Consider the following 25,750-nt stretch of genomic DNA (forward strand, 5'->3'; position numbering starts at 1 on the left):
TGGCTTTTTGTCAAATTCCCATTCTTAAATTCAGCAAACTAAAACCCCTCCAAATATTCAGCACCTGCAGTTTCTCAATGTATCACTTTCAAGCTGAACTGAAAACAAAGATGTTAAACTCAAGATTTTTTGTTTACCATTATTTGTTGGGAATACCAAAGAATTTTCCAGCAGAGAAGATATGTAAACACGACTGAAAATGATCATCTGTTTTATGGACTGTGAAAGCAATGAAACTATTTTTTTCACACAGATGGAATATGTTTCATAGATGTTCATCATATAGTAAAAGTCAAAAAACTTTTTCTTCTCTTTTAAATGGAAAGAAGTACATCAGACACATGTAATACCTTGTGCCATGTACTGATATTGATTATGCCTTCAAAAGGTCAAACAACTGCAGTAAAATGTACTTTTGGCATCTGTGTTTGGAAATTGTCCACACATTAAAAATTGAAACTTTGCTGGGTATGAAGGTAGTAAAACACAGGGAATTACTCGTTTTTGAAATGATGAATGGGTACATTCTTTTTACTTACCACTTGTGCCTAATTAGGAGACATTTTTTTTCATACAGTAACAAAAAGTGATGACATGTACCTCATGGTCAAACCTAGGTGGGGAGAAATCAATTTAAAGTTTCATTTAACTACTATAAAAAAATTAGATTTTCCCAGGAAATTTAATTTGCACATGAGCGTTTGCCGTACTGATTGAGCTGTAAAATGTAGAGCTTTACCTAGTTGCTTCAAATGAACAAAACAAACGCACTGCTAAGCACCCTCTTTGTCAAGAGGAATAGTGTTTTATTTTGTTAAAGTTCAGAGAAGCTGAAGAATAAAGAGAGCGGGCACTAAATGAAAACAGGATGTTGACCTTTATGAGAAAGTGCACTTGTTGCTTTACCAGAAATCCAGAAAGGACATCCTGGTCCGGCAAATGTTAATGAGGGAATCTCATTTTTATCTGGCATGTGAATGATAGGCCACACTAATTATGTTCAGTGCGACACTTGTGTGGACATCAGACCTTCATGCAGAGAAACTGGAACATGTTTGTTGTTGTTGATTACTGTAAATCACTATGAAGAAGAATCCCCCCCCCCCCTTCGATAATACTACTTTAAATATACATTACGTAGTTACTGATCATTTTATTCTTTAGCATTTGGCATTATGATGCAATCAATGTTTAGGATTATAGGTTTGAATATGTAATCAAACAAATGAAAGATGACACATTGTAATGGCAGTGCAAGAACCATTTATGAAAAGTGAAACAAATACTGAAGAGCTCCCTTGGTGCTCAAGTTAGTGGCATTATTTGCTTGCAAGTGACACAAGTCAAGTTTTACACCCTGACACTGCTGGCGTGCACATCAGAGGAATGAAAGTTTAAAGAAACAGAATCTTTATAAAAAAATTTTGAAGTTTCAGATGTTTCACAAAACACTGATCAGTCAGTCACATATGCAAAGAAGATGATTTGATGTCATAACAGGGAGGGGTCTTAAAGTTGCTAAATTACTACTGAAAAAGGGTAATTTCTAGTTTCCATTCAGAGACCAAAAGACAACAACGTCATCACTGACTAATTTGCATGAACTACTTGCCAAAAAAGTGCTAAACTTTAACATTCCATGTCATATCTTCCCCCAAATTTGATGAAATTTTAATTGAGAGGGTTTTTTTTTTCCATTGTGGTCTTTTCATTAAAGTCAACTTGAAAGTGAAGCGAAGTTTCCATCTGAACACTAATACATGTATTATTTTCTGCAACTGTAACACTGAAGAGGTGGACATTCACAAGGAAATGGGACTTGCAGCTGTCACATATGCAAGCACAATTTCTATGTTGATGCTGTATTGCGGATATAGGCCTATGACACCTTTAGTGTAGTACTATTTTACACATAGACAAACCTACCAGCAACAGGTTATATGAAAAAAAAAAAAGTATACACTTTTGCTTTATCTTTCTACACGGAGGTGTGTAGCTGCCTCTGCATGAATCTTGTTAGATATTTACAGTGTACAATGACTTTGTGTACATGTATGCTTATCAGTGCATGTACAAGAGTTCTAAATCTTAGTTTAATACTGGCGTGACTTTCATTTTGATTAGGAAGTGACTGCAAGCTGATGTGAGTGTGCTTTCAGGAAAATGAAATAGAAATCTCAGGATGAGTGGTTTGAGGAGCAATTATGACAAATATCTAATATATTAAAGTTTTAGACATTACTGAGAACTAAAGAAACTGTTGTGTTCTGAATGAAAATTATAACTGGTAGTACTTTTATGGAAAGTAATATCAGTGAAGATAACAGTGGTAGTAGCGATGAGATTGGAATTATCTGATACCATACTTAAAAGGAAAGAAAAGGAATTGTTTCTAAAGATTATCTCTTCAGATGTAAATCCAGCTGGATTGACATGCCCTCAAAATAAGTGACATTTCATTCCAAACTTGCTTTATATAGCCCTTCATTGTTAAGTTTTGATATATCACTGGAACCCAACTGATGTGATCAATTCTTTTTTTAAGTTGTATTTCTTGTGAACAAAACTTGCACAGTGACATTGTGAGGAATTTGATTATGTGTGTAGGCCACAATAAATTTGCAAAACAAAACTCAATGCAAACGTGGATAATGCAAAATCTTGTCAAGGCTTTCTGTGAATGATAGGTGTGCTTTATGGTCGGCTTGACAAAGATGGCGGAATTTTTACAGAGCTCATAAGAAATGGTAAACACGTAATTGGTAATATTCTTGAATATATTGGAAAAAGGGAATAGTGGAATAATGTAGATAGATCAACTTAGATACAAAATTGAATTTAGCCTGTGCAGTTGATACTTAATGGGCAAAGGTACTTTTGTGCTTTTGTTTTACTTTCTAAACTCATGTATGCTTTTGTTTTACTTTCTAACTCATGTATGTTACAACAGCTATGCTTTGGTTTTCTGATAAGATGATATTGGCAAACTAATATTTTATAGGTCAAAAACAATTTTCTTGCATTTGAAGTTTTTTATCAAATGTAAATGTAGAGTCAAGTTATAGATTTGAATTGAGAGTTGTGGGAAAAAGAATGGTATCATTACTTGGGGAGGGGGTTGACATAATTTCTTTATTCTTGCACTTTAGGTTTTGTTAAATACTGAATATCACAAGTGAGAAAGGGAAATGATGAAGTTGCATCTTAACATTAAAAAGGCACAGTATGGTCTAAAAGAATTCCTGTTAGTGAGAGATAAACAAGCAAATTAATCAATATTCCCTCATACAGACATTTTTACATCACACCTCTACTACATGCTCTGATAAAAAACAATAAAACATATACAAATACACACACACACACACGCACACAATGTGCACTTCTTCTAAATCCAGTAAATCCTATCCATAATTGTGCAGTACATGAGGAACTCTATTAACGAGATACAAAAGTTAAACTGCAACATGCCACCTAACACATGCTGAGGACATACACTGTAATAAAACAAAACAAAAAGTGCTACTGCCACACATGACAGCAATACAAGGATGGCAAGCAGTTCACAGTATTATCAAAAAAAAAAAAAAGAAGTTCTACATTCTATGACACAGTAAATACTATATATTATCAAGCTTGTGATTTCATAACTTGTCCTGCCATTGAATTTTCTGCAGCATTGAACTGTTCCATTCCTTTATAGTGTGTAAAAAGCCTGAAGTCTTGATAAATTAATCTTAAAAAAACCCACTTCATATATGGAACTTAGGAGAGAATATATTTTAGCAATGCAAACAACACAAGCATTAACTTTTTGATAACTAATTTACAAACAGTCAAGCAACAATCGTTCTACATTATGATGGAGTACAACACCATAAGGAATTTGAATCATTACACAGGAAATGAAATGTGTTGCCACCCACTAAGCCAAGCAGGACATTGATTAAAGGGGCTGATTAGCAGCATATCTGCACAGAGAGAGGTTTTCTAGGGGCCTCTGATAGAATGAAACCAGATATAACTATGATATTCACAGAAAAAATTTTCCTTCGGATGTTGTTCTGTTGCAAGAATTATTAAATCTCATTCGCTTAATGTAGGTTACTAAACTTTAACAGCATTAGTGGAAATATTTGAGACTTGGAAAGTTGATCACCATCACTCATCTAATTGTGACTAACAATCTTAATCACATCAGGTAGGACAAAAAAAAAAAATCCTTTCACATGCTGCATGAAGACTGCTTATTGTCAAAATGCATTTCTAACCGACTCTGATGCAGGGGTGTATGGAATAATGGCAGGTCACTGTAAAATGGCGTGAGAGATCATACGTGATAAGCATGGATCAAGAGCATACTATGTGACATTTTCTAATTGTTAGTGGTTTACGATGATCAACAATGGCACAATGTACAGTTAGTGGCTGCAGCACCAGCTGGCATGGTAAAGGTTCGGGGGGGGGGGGGGGGGGGATGGTTGTGGGGTTGGACTGAGGTGACAGAGCTGCTTGACATGACGGGATTTAACAATTACATGACATATCCACCAACTTGAACAAAGTCACATTACAGTCATATGTCACACACTGTTAAACAAAAATGGATATAGAATATGTACACATTAAAAAGCTGTGGGCCTCTTGTGAATTATCAGTCAATCACTTTCTCATGAATATCGAGTAGAAAATTTAGTTCCTTTCATGTGGACATTATTGCAACAACTCCAACTTTTACCATACATCCACTTCTGAGTGATAAGGGAAATTCACAAAAGTATGCAATCACAACGTAACTGAAAAAAAACCCAACAAAGTGAAATGGCATCCTATTTAAATACAGAAAAGTTGGTGAGATATACCGGCTATTTTTTAAAACTGGATCAGTTTGCGCACGTTTATTCATAAGCGCTTTTGTATGACGCATTTCATTTTGGTGCATACCGGTGTTTTCGACTGGCAACCTATGCCAATAGGACATAATCATTTGGTTGCAAGAGACCCACGCATGTTATATGGAATGATTTACATGTAACAACAAAGATCACTGCTACAATGGATATCGCCCCTAAACAAGGAGACTTCTTTTTCACATTAAGAAAAAAATATTGAAAAAGAATGATATTTGGACAGAAGCATGGAGCATATAATGAAACAAAATTTGAATTGTGGCCACTCTAACACTCCCTCGATGCTTATTTCATTGAAACAAAATTCTGGCTATCGTAGAATTTTTGTTTGACATACAAATAGTTTAAGATATCTGTCGAGTGAATGTTTAGAGCATTTAATCCGTAATTCTAGTGTATCAAGTATTTATTTAGAATTGATGCTGCTTCCCACAGTTTAAGACATTTCAATTAACCAAATCATTTACCTATGTCAGAATGATGAGCATTATTCTATTTTTTAATCTAACAATGCATTTACTTTAATATCATGTAGCTGATGAAGAAATATGTACATATTTGTCATACATTATGAATACTTAAAAGATAACAAAGTAGGATTTATTGAAATAAATGAATTTCAGCTTGACAATAAACTTCCAAAACAAAGGAGGTAAACTGCAGATAGGTATTCAGTGCATTTTTTTAAAGTTGTTCATTATGATCACCAGGATTTGTTGCCCAAGGAAACCTTACACTTCAAATAGAATATGTAATTTTGGAAGCAGAAGAGCCCCTTTACATGAGAAAAGTACAAATATGTTATATTATTTATGTTAATTATCTTTATATGTTCATGGCTTCTAAGACAGACATGTCATCTGTTTGTTAGTTTGCATTAGTTGCAAAATTTTAATACAGCACTATGCTTGGGTGAAAACTACTGTAAAAATGGAAACTTTCACACGACTACTTTTTGTGTGGGACCACTATACAAGAGAACTTTATTTGTTTATAAAATCACAGATGAGAGAATTTCTGTGCTTGTTTTGATTTCTACAAAGTATATTTCCATATTGTTGCTTTGGAAAACTATGCCAAAATTTCCACAGAGCTAATCATTCCACATTTACAATATGTACTTCTATGGTGCAGGTTAACGTTTTAGTGACCAGTGACATAACTTATTATACTATAATTGTGAAGGTGCTATAACATGCTCCACATTTCTGCCAAAATTAAACTAGCAAGCACAAAATACAGCTGGCTGCCTGTAAATAACACACATTCTATCAAGACATATGCAGTACTTGATGTTTGTTTGTTTGTTTTTTTTATTTAGTTTTGGTGTTTGGTAGGAGTTTAGTACCATGATTAGTGTCGGCTGGTGAGAAGCGTCAGCGATCGGCATCATTTGTCCAACACCTCGGCCTTGGTGGCCAGGCTGGGCAATTTTGGGATCAGTGACTTCGTCTGAAGTGAATAAAATAAAAAATCACAAAGAAAAAAAAAATATGAAAGAATACACACATGTAAGTGAAAGCTTGAAATGGAAAAGGGGATATTGTGAAGGATGAATGAGAATGATAGTAAAATGCTTTTTTAGAAAAAATGAACAAGTTCACTTCAAGCTTGTCAATGTCAATTCGGAATGAATCGTTATAGGACGAGTAGAATTCATTAGTCTTACAATTTCTCTTTTCAAAGAAAGGAGAACTAAGTGAATACAACTGTGCTTACTTATATCATTACTGTGCATATTTTTGTAACTATTATAGAAAGCTTTCATAAAGAAAGAGTGTGCATCATACGTGACTAGTACTCGGCATCTGAATACAATTATGCTAACTAGAGAATGAAAAGGCATATCTTCAAATGGCTTTGAAACAGAATTTGGAAAAATGAATTTATATAAAGAAGCAACTTTTGTGGTAGCTGTTCTGCTAAGGTGTACAAAGCCTACACTTACACACACAACAAAGAAAATTTCACTAGGGCTGCAATATTGTAATGGTTGATCATTCCAAACTTGGTTAGTAGGATATGCTGTTATAATGGCAAAGTATTCACTTTTGAATCTGTGCATTAACATTTGCAACGGTTTTTGCAGTGAGTCGCAATGCTCTAAATAATAATGGAAAATATTTATACACTTGTTATTCATACATAGGTACAACTTAATATCAAACTTCTTATTACTACCTATTCCCTTTAAAAAAAAATTGCATGCAGGTGAGATATATAGACATTGCAGATTTCCCAAAACATATCTTTCTCCAGATGAAGTGTACATAAACAGGAAGTAAAAATATGACAAAAATTTGAGCCAATCCCAGTGATGATGCTATGAGTTAGGTTACATCAGAAGAAGATACTTCTAACATGATTATCTCTTTCTAAATCTGTGAGAAATGACAGATCTTGGAACCAGCTCTACAGCCAAGAAAGTGACTCAAACAATACAAATGCTTTCATCAAATTAAGAAAACATGTCACAGAAATGAAATGCTACTATCCAGGGCTGACATGCTAGAGCACCGTCTTTGAAAGTGTCGGATAGCATTGTTATGGTTTTTCTGTCTGCCTTCTGTGGTGCTTCAATGAGGCCTCGGGTATTTAACAATTACTACTGCAAACACTACAAAGCATGCAAATTTTCTAATTAAAGAAAGTAGTTTTGACAGGGGCATTTTTATCTCTCTACATTTTGTATGCGACTTTGTGTTACTAGCTCAGAAAAGGTCGATTCTCACATGTATTACATACATAGTATTCTAGGTCCAGTGATCAATGAGGTGTGTCTACGACCCTCTATCGATTCTTACTGACAAGAATTTGGTGGGCTACTATATTGTGTGATGAGATTCATTATGCATAGCAAAACTCAGGATATGATCACACATGAATGACAAAAAATAATAAACAAAAAAAAATGGATAAAAAAGGAAATGAAATATGAGCATGATATTGTGGTATTAATGGCATTTCCATGATATACTACATTTCACATGCAAATTTCTATAACCCAATGCATTTTTCATGTCTTCACACACAAACCACACCATATACACATTCACACTCACACACACACACACACACACTTGCATTATAGAAATAGACTCAAACTTGGCAAGTTAAATTCTGTCAACCAAAGCCTCATTTGAGTCAAAACCCTTCTCTCATCACATATCACTTACTACATAACTGGGTTGTTCTACATTATATTTGCTTTGCGTAAAGTAGGTGATTTTCTGCAAGACAATACAATATTTAGGCACAACAGGTGAACAAGCTAGAGCATAAATATCATAATATGCATTTATACGTCAAAAGAAAAGAGAGACACAAATGATAGTGGGACATAATGCTGCACTGTCATAGCAATTCTGAGCTACTCCAATCAAAGTTTCTCTCAAAACAATAACCAAACCATGGATAGGTTTCAATATTTATCCACAACTGCATACCTTTCAGAAAAAAGCAACAACTGTGCCCAACAGTTTGATTATGGCTTAATCATAAAATTGCGCTTGAAACCTGAAAGGATGCAAGTAACGATACATTGTTCACCGACGAAAATAACACAATCTATAGGAAGATAGTATCTGTTTTCTCATCAAGTGTGAAGACACATTTAATTTGAGTTTGTTTTTTTTAAGAGCAGAAAAATAATATTTCAGTTGAAAGTTTGCAATCCTGACAGATAAAATGTGGAAAAGTTCAACACTTGGCTAGATTGCCACAAGGAATTTGGAAAGCCTTTATATGTGTGGTATCTCAGAATTGCTATATGCAGAAGGAGAGCATAATTATTTCAGAGATGATGACACATAGAGTACTACAGCCATGTTGCTGGTGGTAGCAAATGTGATGATGTTCTTGACAGATGGGCGTGTGTGTGTTAGGGGGAGGGGGATTGACAAAGGATTGTGGAGGGTTTAAAGACAGGACAACGTAAAGGAATCAACAGGTGCATAAGGCTGATGATGATAGGGTTTCATGGAGATGAAGAGGTATGACACTTGTGAAGAGACAGTGCCAACTTTTTTTCAGCATGCAGTTCTTGGCATTTATAGAGTTGTTCTCTTATACCCTTCATACTGATATTGCTCAAGGAAGCCAGATTTTGTTTCCTTCTAATTTGCCCCCCTTTTGCCAAGGCACAGGAACTGGGCATAATTTTAACTGCGAAGAAGACCTGAATAGAAATCTAAAGAAAAAAAAAAGTGAAAATGCTCAGGGGAATTTACAATTTAGTAGGCAACACAGTAATGCCACTGTCGGGAAGATACAATTGCTCTAATTTTTCAGAGTCATTTGCTAGAATGAATATCAATTACGTGCTAGACATTGTTAAACATTCTAGTACTGTGGGTCACATGTTCACAAAAGCTTTTATCACTTTTGTGGCTCTTCTTGGTAATGTTTTCTCTCCAGAAAGATATTTCAAAACATACATCATAAAATGCCCCATGTTACTTTGCTCCACAAGGGTATGACACACAAAATGTTACATACAGACCTATTACCACTACATCAGTGAATCCTTTAAAATTTTGAACAAATTCTATTGATAGAGTATTAGAATGGGACCATCCCATTCTGCTGCAACTTGTAGTATTGGTTTTCAGTACTGCATCAATGACACTGAAATTTTTTTTTTTGTTCCCTGCTGTGGTGCATGGGGTATTATAAGCTGTGGAACATAGACTAGGAGTTAGTCCAGTTGAATTGCATTATTATGAGAGGAGTTGTCAGCTCTGATCCACATTTAGCCAACAATTGGATCTTTCTGGATGGAATGCTATCAAAAACTATAACAAGAATTATAAAGGATGCAAAAATGAAAGGAAAAAAAAAACACAGATGAGTGAATTACAGAAGTGCATGGCATTTCTTACCTACTGGGAGATGAAGAAATATGGGTGGGAATGGTCTTATGAAATTATTTTGCTTTGAGTGAGATGAAATCACAAAAAAAAAAAGAGAAGACAGATGAGAAGCCAAAGAAATGTGGACATGAGATGAAGACAATGAACTATAAAGTGAGATACAAATGACAAGAGTTAGAGTGTACCAGCTGGGCAAGAATGGAGATATGATAGATAAAGTGAAGCTAAAGTGTTGTAAAAGGGACTTCCTATAAAAAGTTTCATTTACCTTCTCCCAGTTGCTGAGGCACTGTGCCGGAAACAACACGGCAAAGACGGCAAGAAATGTTTGGGACAAGTGGTAGTGGTGGTGGTGATGGTGGTGGCGGTAGTGAGAGGTATAGTTGAAGTGGTATGTTGCAGATAGAGTGTTACAAAGAGAAGGTCAGAGTGGGGAGAACATGTTTGACAGAGAAAGAAATGTTGATTGTTGGCAGTGAGGAGTTGTGAGAAAATCATCCAGGTGTGTTGTAAAAACATGTATTAGCAACAAGGGAAGGGGTTGAGCAATTCCCCAATACAACAGGACAGCCATGCAGGAGCAGTTGGTCAAGGCATATTTTGGAAACAGAGTGAGAAAACAAGACAATTTGTTTGCATATCACAAGTTTGTTTTTGTGGGGGTATTTTTGAAATATCAATAACATAAAACGATCAAACAAATTTTAAAAAGACATTTAAATCTCAATGTTATAAAGATCGAAAATACAAATACATATTTATTGTCACAGATTAGCCCATCCCCAATGAGACAACAGCATCCCAAATTCAGTTGCGAATGTTTTTCATGATTGCAGTTTTCAGGAAAATATGTGATGTGCATGCAGAAAATGTGAATGCTTGTCAGGGGAAAGAAATTGCCGAGTGACAGGATTTAGAGGGTATTCAAAACAAAAGAAAACAATAACATGGCAGCAACAAATTGGGGATCGAATTGGGGATCGAATAGGGGATTGGTGGATAGATGAATTAGAGCAAGAATGTGATGATTTTACCATGGTGACCAAGAACAAAGCAGAGAAATAAAAGGGTGGTTTAAGAAAAAGGTAAAACACCAGTGTAGAAAAGTTAGATATGTCAGGAGACATCCGATTGAAAACAAGACAAGGAAAATTATGGATGGGGAAGCATAGGACAAGATCAATGCAAATATTAAGTAAAATGCAATGAAATGAGATGAAATAAGTAACTGATGAAATAGTTAGGAGAGTGTATTAGAGAGGTACCAAAGACAGATCAGAAAGCAAAGAAAATATGAATAGTTGTTATTCATACACAAAATGGAAAAGAAAAGGAGGTTGAAGGGAAAGGGTTTTGGCATAGGTTGTATGCAATGTTGATGCATAAACAATATAAAAGTATAAGAGAAATCTTCAGAACAGGAAAGTAATGGGTTAATGGCAAATCAAACAAAGATGTCAATCAAAGAGATGACAAAATGAAAAAAAAAATGTATAGTTTTTGTAAAAAATAATGATAGACACAGAATACAGTATATCATTGTTGTGGGTGTTTTCAGAAAATTAAATACTTAAGCAACAAAAGGATTGATCAGTACAGTCATGGCCATTTTACGATGATTATGTGTTTGGAATGGTGTTGTGTGTGTTTGTGTGTTTTGCAGATTGGAAGGTATAGGGAGAAAGTCATGGCGGCGATTAAAGAGGTAAGGAGAACAAGCAAAAAGTGACATAGGTGAAAACACATCAAGAGAGAGAAAGAGCTCTATTCATATTTTGTTAATTAAATACACATATCTAACCAGCAGTAGACCATGGAAGGCAGTGTTTAAAATAGACCAGAGAGAACTCTCTTTCACTCATCTACAATTGTTTTCTGATCAAATAGAAAAAAAAATATACCTGACTGGACGATCCCTGGAAATGTTGGAATAAATATAGACATGTAACGGAAGAAAGAAGGAAAGTGTAACTTTTCTGTTATTTCGTACAGTACATCATCATGCATAACAGTGCACTGTGGAATTCGGAAGTTGGATACTGAAATTTTTTTCTTTCTTTCTGTCTCAAAGGAAGAATTTGCAGCATATTGGTTTTTTTTTTGCAAGCTAAAAGTTTTACAAAGAGCATCTTGCTTACACACTTTAGCAACAGTGACAAAGACGATGTGAAGTAATCAGAAAGCTATATCTACTGTGTCTATGGAAAAACACAATGCGCACTCAACAAAATCGCAAACTGGAAGCTCACCTCTTCTATCAAAACCAAACAAATGTCAATGAATGTCTGAAAAAATCATAAACAACCCTCTACACCTTCGTCAGAGAAATTTCTGATTCATTTTACATGCTCCATACCAAATAAAACCCAAGTTATTTCACAAATCTGGCTCCCTAAACAAAATTATTCCCATGAAAAGGAAAAATGTTTGGACCCACAACTGACTGTGTTACTTTCCAACAGCTCAGAAATGGCTGGTTTTAAAGACATTATTGACTTCTGTAAATGTGACCATGATGCAAAGGATTAAACTGTGCAGAGAAATAGGTGATTAGCAGTATGATTTCAACGCAGGAACGTTTGCTGCAAAACTGAGGTGGCTCAATGTATTTTCATATGTTGTAGACAGCTGTCAGCATTGTGAATCAGATGCATGGCTCTACCATGATCACAGGACTGAAACGGGAGCTTTGTCATGCATAATCCAATTTCCTGCAATTTGCAGTATTCTTGCTGAATTGAACCATTTGTATGGACTGTATTGCTCTTAAAGGGAAACTCCACACCATGTTGAATATAATGTTAACACAAAAAGTGAAGTAAGACAAAACAAGACTGTGAAAGTGTCACCAAAGTCAAATTAAAATTGAGAATGTAGCGGAAATTCAAAATTTCAGTTTCACAAGACACAGAAATCAATCACAATTGTAAATGGCATAATAGTGGTTTACAATATCCTGCACTGGTTTAGACATTATAATGTAACATTAAAAAAAAATACTCTCTCAAGAATTAAGCAATTAAGACTCCTTCCCTTTGGAAAAACAAAAACAAAACATGATTGCTCTATAACAATAAATTAAACTGAAGAATGTAATTTTCCTCATTCTTCTCAAAGTCATCTAAAGAAACTGGAAATTAAGTGAAGATGTGGATGTAGACCAACAAGATAACCCAAGAGGGTTATGACAGCACGGCCTCATCTTACTTTGCATATTTATTGGCTTTGACCAATATCAGTGTCTTATGGTAACATTAAATTTTATAACACTGCAATTTTTTCATTGTTTGTTTGCCGAATATTACATCAAACCTACTTTGACTTTACTCTGATTTTCAGAGTTAACTTTATACATGGAGTGGAGACACCCAGCATTAAAGGTTTCATTGTTGTCAAAGAATGCTTATGTATATATTCATTACGCTAACCTTGAGACCTGCCAAGCACAGCATTTGTAACAAAGTATTTAGAAATGTATTTGAAATTGAATAAGATATTTTAAACACTGCCCACATCATCTAGCTGGATGTTGCCTTCTAAAGTAATCAAAAATATTTTATTTTTCAAAGGTACATTTGTGAGAAAAAGATGTGTGAGGGGAGAAAAGCAGATGAGGTTTGGAGGATGTGAAACTCAGAAAAGGGAGATGAGAGTAGATAACCGAGAGATTACTTGGAGTACTTGAGAGTACACAAAGAGAAAGAGTAATTGAAATGTTACGGACAAGAGTGAACAGGAAAGAAAAATCTATGAAAGATGCTATTGAGATGCAGCAAAGATATAATGACAGCCCATGTTTGGTTAAGCTTAGTGAAATGACAAATACAAAAGTCATGAGCAAAGAAAGATGCCTATCGAAGGCTGAGAGAAACATTGTCATCATCCAAAATTAGTGAATGATTTCGAGTGCAGAGTAAGAAACACAGCACACCGGTTATGTGTATTTTTTTTTTCCAACTTCAGATCACAAATACATTGAATAAGATGGACAGAAGCTCAAACAGTGCAAACATACATTGAAGTATCAACAACCAAGACACGCATGTTAGTATAGATAACACACTTGGCAAGGCCACACAAACATGGACTGTGACAGGAAATAATTTCTTACAGATCTTAAAGAATTCCTACACATTGTTTTATACCTACAAATGTATCTTAATGCGATACACTTTATTCTGTGTACAAGTGTGTACACAACAGAATATGACACTTCTTTTTCTATGCTTATGCAGTAAGAAAAACCTTCATAACTGTTCACGATGTTGAACATTCATAATCAAACACAGAAGTAACTGTCACAAGAGTTGCGGATTTTCATGGTTATGATCATGATAATACAATTCTTTTCATCTTTTTATTTAAAAAAAAAAAGCATATCAAGTACTTTGGGAATGTAGCAAATTCCCCTCATCCCTAAGCTCCAGCACCTGATGAGCAAGTAGCTCACATACTGAGTCTCAGAATAATATTTCCCTTTTCCCTTCCTCAACAATGCTCTGTCAAAACCTATCAGGTTCTGCATGCCCTATTGTTCTGTTTTTAGTACAGCTGGCCTTGTTCAGCATTGCCACATGCAGTCCTTACCCATTTTACAGATAATCATGTGGTTATTTATAGACATTTTAGAGCTACACGTCTTTACTGCCTGCAGAGCATGCTTAGACCAACTTTGCATGGATTTAGAATAATATTTGCAATTTCATGCAAATTATGGACAGATTATTCTTCAGTAGCAATGTATTTCCTCCACATCAGAAAGAAGAGAAGTCATGTGACCCATAAAATATAAGACAATTATGGTTAAGTTCTCAAGTACAGCTTTTGTGTCAATATGACCCTATATATATATTTCCGAGTCTTTAATCAAATAGTGATTGTCTTTATAAAGACAGAACAAACCTACTGTAATGAGGGCATTGTTTAGATACAAGCAATGTACAACCCACAATTTTAGCATCAAATTAGTCACCCCATTCCTTTAATTGTTCGAACACTAACAAATCAAAGAAACCCCTCACAGACATGCAGACCTAAAAATTTTACGATACCAGTTCAGACTTCGTTTAGTTAACAGTGTGTTTAGGTAGTGTAATCCAATTTCATTTTGTGTACCTAAACATATGATACGAAAGTCTTTATATTTACTGCATAGCCTTTAAGAATGCACTCAGCACAGCCATTGCCAGAAAGGAGAGTCAGATGTGAACACTATCTGGGTGCTTTGAGGTAATGGAAATCAACAAGGATTCACGAGTAAATCATTGTTGAAATTACTGACACCTTGGGTATACTTGGTTGTGTCTTGAGCTATGAAGCTGTCTCAAGCATACTTTCTTGCCTTAAATACGTCTCGGCAATTTGTTGGCCAAGCACTTTATGCCACATGCTGGGGCTTGGACGAACTCTCACCTTTTTCTTTGGGTTTAGCAGCTCCTTGTACTGTTCCGACCTGAGAAAGCGGGGGTAACTATCGCTGCGCATTAGCGTGTATATATGATCCTGGGCGGCGTCGAAGGTGTACCGGTTTGGGTTCTTCATATTCTTGCGTGTGATATCCAGGATCTTGGAGTCGACGTTGATGGGACTGTGTGAGCTGTCTGACAGGAATTCACTGTCGACCAGATAGAATAAATAGCACGATAAGAAATGCATAGTAATATCCTCCATGTGGCTAATGCAAGGAAACAATACTGCTGGATACTACACTAGCATTCCAGCAAAGTCAATTACTCACATTAACCCTCAGATATTCATTTAATGCAAGATGTATTTTTAGTATTTATATTGAAAATATACTTTGGCCAATATTCTAATGCATCAAAACTTCAACACTCGATTACATACAATGATTGTAGTTTCAAACTGCTGTTGCTGAAAATCATTTGCACTCTTATTTGCATGAAGCTGGGAGTTCAAATCATACATCTATAATGCTCAATATAAATCAATGATATTTCAATTTAGGCACGGCAAGTACTCTGAACTGCAAACTATATTTTTGAGAATTTTCAGCAATAAGTGAAGGGATGCCTTCAAAAGTGTGACCAAGTTTCAGTGTAAATGCACACTGCATCCATGTGTAGGCACTACACCAGACAGTGTATTGATGGTGGCTCCCCCTTGTCCCCCTGGTCTTAACTTAACACCCTGATACCTGTATATTTGCTGCACTTTTGCTGGTACTTGGCTGAATGCCATCTTTTTGAGGTCTTGACAAGCAATCCAAAACCTGCAGATGGAAGAGAAAAATGCAAAAGGTCACACATAACTTCATGTATCAAAGAGTCAGTTTAATATTTATCATACACAATGATTTAAAACAACATAATAATACTCCCTATGATATTACAAGGTGGCCATAATACATTTTCTCAAATCATTAAAGGAAGTATAAGGTGAGTCAACAGACTCCAAAAGCAGCATGATCAAATGCAATGTAAGAGCCCTGTCCTTCACAGAGAACTTGGGTTGCTACATTGAACAAATATGGTGCATCATCGCGTTACCAGTATAAAGTTGGAGATAATTGTAAAAGGATGAAGAGTGCTCGTAAAGCTGACTTTGGCAATGGAACCTTTACAGTTTTATGATTATTAATTTTGATTTTTAATATATTCCTTGCAATGAAGTATGCCAATTATACATGGATTTAAAGCTTTAGAATCTGGCGAATTCATACCTGCCAAAAAATGTATATACATATAGATATATATATTCCCTACTTTTTCCAAAGGGTAAAATCATTGCAATTTATAGTAGTGTGCCAGTGTTTGCAATTTCTGTAGACAGTAGTAACATTAACACTGTTGTCCTGTATATGTCTGATTCACAAACCTGAGGTTTTCTTCGCTGAATTCCTTGGCCAGGAATTTTGAGAGCTGCTCCCTTCCTAAGGGATCTTTGAGCAAGTCATCGAAGGAGAAGCCCCATTTCTTGACCCTGTACACCGGTACGTCCTTCAGACTCCTGCTCACCATTGAACATCACATGAAAGAAGGGAATGTATGGATGAAATAAAAAAAAAAAAAATGTGACTAAAGCTTTGAAACGGATGATGAGGGAGATGGTAAGAAATACTTTACACAGATTCCCTTTGTAAGTTTCCATTAATACAGTACTATAGCATATTAATGACCTCTGTCACAACTGCAGCATACAATATGGAGCCGACTGTACTACTATAGAAATCATTTCCAGTCCTGCCAATATAACTATGTCGGGTGAGAATGATAAGGGCGTTAAGGTGCCACGAAACCCATGGGCCCGCATTCACAAAGGTGGTACAAATGAAACCATGGTTTAAACCATGGACAATTTGTATGGAGCACCAAGTGTCGCATGGCCTATTTCATTACGACATCAGTCTTTTTGTCGATTTCGTCAACGAAATGTTCTTTTCGTTACAAAATATTTACACTACATTGACGAAATGACTGATTTTGTAATGAAATAGGCCATGCAACACTTGGTGCCCTTTAAAAAACTACGGTCTTTGAACCATGGTTTCATTTGTATCACCTTCGTGAATTCGGGCCATGGTGTTCAAGGCAATTTAACGCCCTTCTCATTCTCAACCAACGACTACAGGTTACTGAAACTGCAACGTCATGATTCTACATGCACAATCAACATCAACTGCCTCTTCACCTCTGCGCAACATTTACATTAACCTGCAATTGAACGGTCATAAATCAGAAGACAAGAACCAGTCTATAGCCAATGGATGGGAAGATCATAATCAATTATAGTCACTGATGAAAGCCATAAAAATCCTCCACACAAACCTCTCCATTTTGTAAAGAGTTTAGAAGCAGCAGAGACCAAAATGGCAGCTAGTCTAGTTTTCCTTCATGGGAAGACCAATGCACGTATGGAACCCTGGTGGCTAGCAAAGCATACCTCAGCCGCCTGTTGTTTCACAGGCATGACAAAAACAAAAGCACCCACAATTTACGGCTGAGTACAGGTGACTCTCGTTATAACAAAGTCCTTGGGACCGGCAGTTTCTTTTGTTATATCAAAATTTTGTTATAGCAGAACAGTAAAGTATACAAAGATGTACACATGATAATTTTGGGACCTGAATTTTTAACCTAATTTTAATGAGAATTTTGATATAAACCAATTCGTTATAACAGGAGTACGCTGTAAATGAAACTGCCACTGTTCCCCAGCTCACCCTTTGTGATGTTGTGAGGTGGTAAAATGCCATCAGCATTGCTAATTTTAGGTAACACCTGACTTCCCTTTTACTCATCACCTACTAACCCAACAAGTCTGGAACATACTCAAGCCACAACCAATGGGCAGGAGCTGTGCAGCTGTTCCGGCCGTGCACTTGTCCAATCTCTACAATTTAGCAGCCCCATCAAAGAGCTAATTTGGCAGGAAACTGCTTGTGTCTGTGCCATACGTCGCACACTGATTAAATCACAATGCAGTTTTCCCTCGATGTTGAGGGAGGTAAACACAATAGCACCAACATGCGTTCTTGTGCTAATTTGGTAACAAATCAAACTACCGATTGTAATGATGATGATGATGTCAAGCCCCATGATGCTAATCAATTTGACTGTTCAGTGCACTAGATTATTCAAGCCTGTCCTTTAACTCATTTTGCATTCTTACTACAGTACACTCCCATTATAACAAACACAGTTATCAAGAAATTCTCATTACAATGAAATCAACATTTATTCATGTATTTATTCATTTATTTATCGAAACATATTTATTTGGGATGGCTTGATCAGCATGAGCTTTTTCCTCAAAGTCCTCAAACAAAAAACTTAATCATAACAAAATTTGTAATCAGCATACAAATCCAGGTCAGCCGCATTAATTAAAATAAATCTTACATATCACAGAATGAAAATTATATGCAGATTCTTTTTTTTTCAACCCTTTTAACAAGAAGACTGCAAAGAAAAATTTCAAAAAAAATCTGAACCTAGCATCAGAGTACATGTTCGCATGAATGCCAACGTACATGTCACACTATTCTATGGCAGTACAGTAATAAGTAAACGCAATTAAGCACACAGTCATAAGCATTCAGGTCTCAAAATTATCATCTATACATTATCATGCACTATACTATTCAGTTATAATGAAATTTCTATTTAATGAAAGAAAATCGTCAGTTCCAAGGACTTTGTTGTAACGATCAAGAGTATACTGTACATGCAGTATGAAATAATCAACCAGTCAACCTGAACTTTTGAGGAGGTCTAATGATGTTATTTCCAGGGCCACACTATATCAAATGCAATTAGTTGGTTTAGTTTTGCCTATGTTAATGTCGGATTTTCCATATGATAATCTGGGAAGTGATATATCCAGGTGCAGCTATTTTTTTTACTTGTTAAAATATGATCCCTTCACGATACTACCTCCTTGAAATCATGTTTTGGGATTTGCAGCTCAATCTGCTAGTCCTCAATCTAATACATCCAGTTCGGAATCCTACAGGCATACACACACAAACACGCATGTACACACACACACACTGTCTCCCTCCCTTGTATCCACCCCCCCCCCCCAACATCATCTGTGTTTTCATGTGAACACATGGCAAGATTTTCTGAAACCCTGCTTGAAAAGCAATGTGAGGGGAAAACTTGAGATATTATGATCAGTGTATATACTCACATGGTGGATGCAGCTTCCCAGAGAGCCGTGTCGTCCGATATCCACGGGTTGGGACCCAACTCTGCTGCCGAGATGAACAAGTCGTACTCTCGATACTGCTGGCAGTATGCTATTAATCTGCACACACAGAATGAAAACACGTTGTTGCTGACTTGTACAGGGACATAGGAGAAGAGAAACTTGGCTTGTTGGTATGGCAACTAACTTTCCTCTTCACACATCAATGGTTTAGACAGGTTTGTATTATGTAGAGAGAAACTTAACAGTGATTTGCTGTCTTTTGAGCTGGCAGCAACAACATATATATTTACTATAGTGGTTATACATGGAGGCAACTGCTCCATTTAATTTTCTCTTTCATTTCAATTTATTGTACAATGAACAGTCATGATATTGCTGCACATAGGCCGTGGCAGTTTACTATGAAAGCAGACCTGAAGTTGCTGGTAGGCAAGCTCCCCTCTCAGTTTCACTTTTGGTTTCCCACAGCTAGACTGTGACAGGCACAGTTCTCTTGCTATATCCTCTGTGGTTGAGCATCCTTGATGTTAGATTATCAATGATCGCTGTTGCTCTTCTTTTGTTTTGTTGGTTATGTTTAAACATTCATGGTCAAAAAAAAAAAAAATAGAATGGACCAATGTAAATTTCCTGAACAGGTTGAGGGACTATAGTGTTAAGAGCAGGTAAGGTAGATATGGTTATACTAAACTGATTGTCTTTCATCTAATGAATGGATGTATGTGGTATTGACTGTTGGACAATTTGGTGCCTAATTGTTGTAAACTAAAAAGCAACAGGTGACTGAACTGGAAATTAACATCAGCTCTTGAAATTAACCCCATGTCCACACACATCATGTGAGAGCATTGTACAAGGAGAATTATTTGAGTTCTTTCTATTGCTGCATAAACTAAGAGTATATACCTAAAATGAAAGCTAGCTATCTGCATCATGTGTAATGCAAAGAATGATTTCTGGAGGAGTTACATACATTTATAGGGTATGGCAAACTCCCTTGTATGTAGTGCCTTGATGATCAATAGTCGGCTTCATTCACACATCATGTTTCATTGATTGCACCATCTGACCAAATTCTGGATAACTTAATTTCTCATGGATAAACTTAACCCGTTTAAGACGAGTACGGAGTATACTTGGACAGGTGTCTATGGGAAATGCGTGTTGCAGCAAAATCAGCCCGTCCTCAACAGGTTAACAGATGACACAAAGGGAGGCAAGACACCAATTGCTGCGATGCATACTACAACCCAAACCCTCTCTCCTACCCCTTACCCTCATCATCCTCCCACCTGCATACACATGCACACAAAGAGGAAGAAATATAACGAAATTGACCAATAGATTCTGGAAACTTGGAGGTCATGCCCTCCAATGATATAGTTCAATATATTATTGGCCCATAATTGTTAACGATATCTCCCTCCTCAAGGTCATCGCACCATGAAGTACGAGGAGTGACCCCAGAATATCTTGAAAAGGGAGTGGTATATTATTACTGTAATATATCCTCCATTCCCTGTACACCATTTTGCTTCAGGTTTTTGCAGTTGCAGATGGTAATGCAGTTCAGCTGAGGGACACACAATGCTGTCATGTATGCTGCTGATGTGGCAGGGAATTTTGACATTTATAATTCAACACTGTGCAGTCATATGTTCAATAAGATATGTTCTGTCATATGTTCAGGTCAACTTATGCTCAATATAATAAAACAGGGAAGGAAAGTTATAGGAACTGTGCAGTACTGGTTGAGGTGAGGATTCAGCTTGTAACATTTTGCGAGATGTCTAGCAACCACTCTATGAAATGTTAAAGAGCATAAATTCTTAGGGAAATCAAAAGGTTATTTGATGAAAATCGGCTTTGAAATGACTAAGATATCTAAAAATAAGGAAAAACAAAGAGATCCTAATAAAAGTTGTGGCCTGTTAATTTTATTAGGATCGCTTTTTTGGATATCTCAACTATTTCAAGGCCAATTTTCATCAAATAAACATTAAATCCTTCTTGAAATTACATGCTCTTTCATATTTCATAAGAGGTTTCTCTTTATCTGAACACCAAAAATGTTATAAACCTGAATCCTCACCTCAACTAGTACTGTTTTAGAGTTTACATTTTCACAGAATTATGATACTGGTCACAATCGCAAGCTAGATGTGTTGATGTTGACATCAGCTCTCAAAATCCAAGTGGTATGTCCATACAAATATTGCCTTTTTTTCTTATAAAGACATACAACAGATTATAATTATTGATTCAAATGACTGCACAGTTGCTGTAGCACAGCAGCAAAGACTTGTGAGGGAGAGGGGGTGGTCAAGTTGATTATGATACTGAGTGAAATCAGTTATTTCTTTCTCACACACTCTCTCTTTCAATTTATCTAGAATTTGATTTCTTTGTCTGACTGTAGCACTTCACAAGGACACTCCAAATCTCTGAAAAAAAAGGTGCAAATTTACCAAATGGTGCAACAATTGGATATTAGAGTGTCGGCTAATAATACGAACAAATTGAATATAATGTATGCATTTAGCAAAATCAGTTTCTTTCTCACCCTCCCTCTTTCATTCTATTTAGAATTGAATTCCTCTATGTGATTGCTGCACCTCCCAAGAACAATCCAAATCTCCAAATAATATACAATTGGATATCAGAATGTCTGATCCTTACATGAAGAAATTAAATCTATACATTTAGCAAAATAATGACTCCCTTTCTCACACTCCCTCTTTCATTTTAGAGTTGAATTCCTTTGTGTGACTGCTGCACTTCCCATCAAGAACATTCTAAATCTCCAAATAAGTACAAATTTACCAAACAGTGCAGTAATTGGATATTAGAATGTCTGATCGTAATATGAAGAAATTATATATTCATATATAGCAGATGTATAAATATATACATATACATACATACATACACACACATAAGGGTGAAATATTTTACATACGTCATTGTCTACTTTCCTACAAAGGTAATATGCATCCTTGCAGCAAATTAAGACACAGAAATGTCACAAGACATTGGAGCAAATATTAATATCTAAGTTTGAGAATGGTCAATAAATGAATAAGATTATAGCCTAACCCATATATGCCTACCGTATTTCTCCCAATATAGACAATACACATCAACAGACAACACACTTCATAGATATAGATATTCCTTGGTATGAATATTTGTAAAACAAAGACAGATCTTCTCACCCAACATATTGAGAAACGTAATTGGTAATTCAATATAGGTCCTCTACAAGAACACATCAGGATTCATATAAATGGTCCTCTTATCCACTCAGCCTCCAGCTTGGCACTAATATACACGGTCTCAGTCTGGGCGGACACTGACACAATATAATGGTTGAGATAAGCACTATTTCACAGTGGTGAGGATGATCAATGTATATCCCATGTTGCGAGGTGAATGGCTAGAGAGGAGCGTGGTATCTCAATCAGCTGCTGCCTGTCGGTCTGAACTGAACCAGTTCGGGGTTTTTTTTGTTGTGCCCAGCAAGATCCATCCAGTCAAGGACACTCTTATTAAGCCTCACACTGCCATCTATTTCCTTTCCACACTCCCTTCCTGACACCATGCGGCCTATTAAAAGTACAGCCCCATATATTGCCATGCAACCTGCTCGCAACGTCAGCCTAGATCTGTGCCTGTGTTGGCCACGTGCGTCACTTTCATTGCACTGCCTGTGATAAAAACGCATCGCATCTTGCATTGTCATCAATCTCCTTGTTTTATGGCTAATCGAGATACTGGTAGAGTGGTAGGCCTATGCAATGCAATCATAGAAATTTGATCAAGTCTCCACTGTATACCTAGGCTCTATGTATTTTAGCCTATCACACGTGACAACACGTTCACATGCTTTGTTCATTTAAAGGCGGATCGCAAGAGCAATGATTCATCTTGTGTCCACAACTATAAAATGGGGTATAGGATATATATTAGATAATATGGTTTTCTCCACCATAATAATGTATATCATCACTCATAATTCCTCCACATTGACTCTAAGCTTCCATATGGCACCAATTCACTATCAGCTACATGTGGAACTGCTTTTTATCATGTGCGAACTTTAGAAGTGTCCAGTGATTGACTCTCACTCAAGATATATAACACTTCAAACACAGACACAGACATAAACAAAGACCCATATGACAGACAGACAGACACACACACACACATATAAACACAAACACACACTGATACAGTCCAAATGCACAGCATGCTATCCTAGACACACTTACAGCGGACAAAGGCAAGAGGAAGTGGGAGGAACAGCTCTAGTAGCCGTCTGCCTGCCTGGTGGTGAAGTCGGTTTTTATCATGGGGAGAAAAAACAGACTGTAACAACAAAAACAACCTCTATAGTCGACTCCGCAGCCAGCCAGCAAGGGACAACATCTCAATCCCTGGCTGTTGCCTGCCCAACACAGATTATGTAGAATGACTGCCAACCGCTTCCTGCTTCCTTTATCACCTAGCAGACAATAGGGCTGTCTTGGGCATTAGACTGTTCCTCTCAGTTATTGGCCAAAATTGTGTAAAGCATGCAGTTTACTATATACAGCAGTGCCTGCACTTACTTTGTTATCATTTCTCTTTATATTTTCATTCATTCTTCTGCACACACATCAACACAAATGTTTTTTTAAAACACAAATATTTCTTTCAGCCAAGATCCACATCGAACCAGGATTGCTTTTCAGTGAGTCTCTCAATTTTGCACATACAGAAATGTAGGACTTGTGTAAACTAGTGCTTGAATTTAATCATATTGTGAGAATGACATGAGACCAGCTTAGTACTATTTTGCTTCATTTCCCCACCACCCCCCCCCCAAAAAAAAGTTTAAGAAAGTAAAATTGAATATTGCATTGATTCTGCTGTGATGAAAGAAGAACAGCGGCTCATGCAAAAACTAGTTATTGGATGCAATATACTGCAGGCCTATAGGAAGAAATTTTTGTGGCATGATTTTTGTTTTTTGTTTTTTGTTTTTTGTTTTTTGTTTTTTGTTTGTTTTTTTTTGGGGGGGGGCCATGCAGTGACCTTTTTAGGGGCATGAAATTTTCCAAAATTCCCACTGGCATTCAATGCATAGCTAGTATAGACAAGAACATTCGCAAGCATTTTAATTTTGCAAATCTTGGCTTTCACAAAATCTGCGAAATTAAAATGCATGCAAAAATTTTGGGTGTTACATATATATGGCCATCATCCCAGATATATGTTTGTACATGTTTGTATGTGTACATATAATGTGATGATATATATTACGAATATGCATGTATACAGCATTGTATATGAAGAGTTTGAATTCAAAATCAGCAATATCCATTGATGTCAATTTGAAATATTTAAGAATAAAACTGCTGAAAAACAAAGAAAAGAATTGAAATATACGTGTTATTTCAATAATCTCTTTTTTGTTGTTGTAATGAGTGCAGTATCATCTACCTTACTTTAGAAATTTGAAAGTGGCATTCATCTGTCTTCACATTCAAATTGTCTGTACTATAATACATACTGTAAAACATGATATATTCGCTGCATGAAATTTTCGCGAATTGGAGCTGACAGCCTTTTTCGCGGCATGAAATTTTCGCGAATTGCCACTGGCATTCAATGCATGTAGTGTAGACAAAAACTTTCGCGTGCATTTTAATTTCGCGAATTTTGGCGCTCGCGACATTCGCGAAATTAAAATGCACGCGAAAATTTCTCGTTTTACAGTATATGTATGACATGCATAATACAACTGAGACAGATACAGATATAGATGTTATCCAATTTCCTACTTGCATATGCTGTGAAATTCAATCACTACCCAACCTACAGAAGGATATCCGAAACCTATCACTTCAGTCACGGAAGTATAGTATTTTAGATATGAATTCTTTTTTTTTTTCAAACTGGAACCAATGAGAGGCAGTTATATTCTAATTCAGCACAACTCCTGATTCCCAGTGAGGAAATTAATGCACATAGAGACGAGCTGAAACCAGCTGCCCAGACGCTGATTATCTACACCATTTTATATCATTACCTTACAGCCCTAGCTCTGAATTCTAAACGTAGCCAGTTTCAATATTTGAGTCATTCCTATACTGACGCCATCATCGTGTTGTATTGCCACAAATGCCATTATTGTGAGGTCATCTCCAGTCACTGAACGATGTTCGGAAGATTTTATTTTTTGTTTTGTTTTTTGTTTTGTTGTTTGTTTTTCTTTACTGAGGGGGGGGGGAGGGATTTGATGAAATCGGA

General features: G+C 36.2%; 1 protein-coding gene across 7 annotated transcripts in view; it reads right to left on the reverse strand.

Moving 5' to 3' along the window:
• LOC139734578 (regulator of G-protein signaling 7-like) overlaps nucleotides 1-25,750 on the reverse strand; it is a 97,149-nt gene that overhangs the window by 4,179 nt on the left and 67,220 nt on the right. For 4 of the 7 annotated variants that reach the window (XM_071645358.1, XM_071645352.1, XM_071645353.1 and 1 more), the window contains 4 exons: nucleotides 19,436-19,552; nucleotides 16,619-16,750; nucleotides 15,939-16,013; nucleotides 15,194-15,395 (listed from right to left, as the gene is read on the reverse strand). In XM_071645358.1, coding sequence (XP_071501459.1) covers nucleotides 15,194-15,395; nucleotides 15,939-16,013; nucleotides 16,619-16,750; nucleotides 19,436-19,552 — 526 coding nt within the window. Of the gene's footprint in view, nucleotides 1-6,258; nucleotides 6,363-10,049; nucleotides 10,071-11,682; nucleotides 11,698-15,193; nucleotides 15,396-15,938; nucleotides 16,014-16,618; nucleotides 16,751-19,435; nucleotides 19,553-25,750 lie in introns of all 7 variants that reach the window. The other 3 variants (XM_071645354.1, XM_071645355.1, XM_071645356.1) reach the window with 3 other exon arrangements.

The sequence above is a fragment of the Diadema antillarum genome, unplaced genomic scaffold (assembly GCF_040938485.1).
Source record: "Diadema antillarum isolate AM-2024a unplaced genomic scaffold, OU_Dant_1.0 seq00000533_RagTag, whole genome shotgun sequence".
NCBI classification, from domain to species: Eukaryota; Metazoa; Echinodermata; class Echinoidea; order Diadematoida; family Diadematidae; genus Diadema; species Diadema antillarum.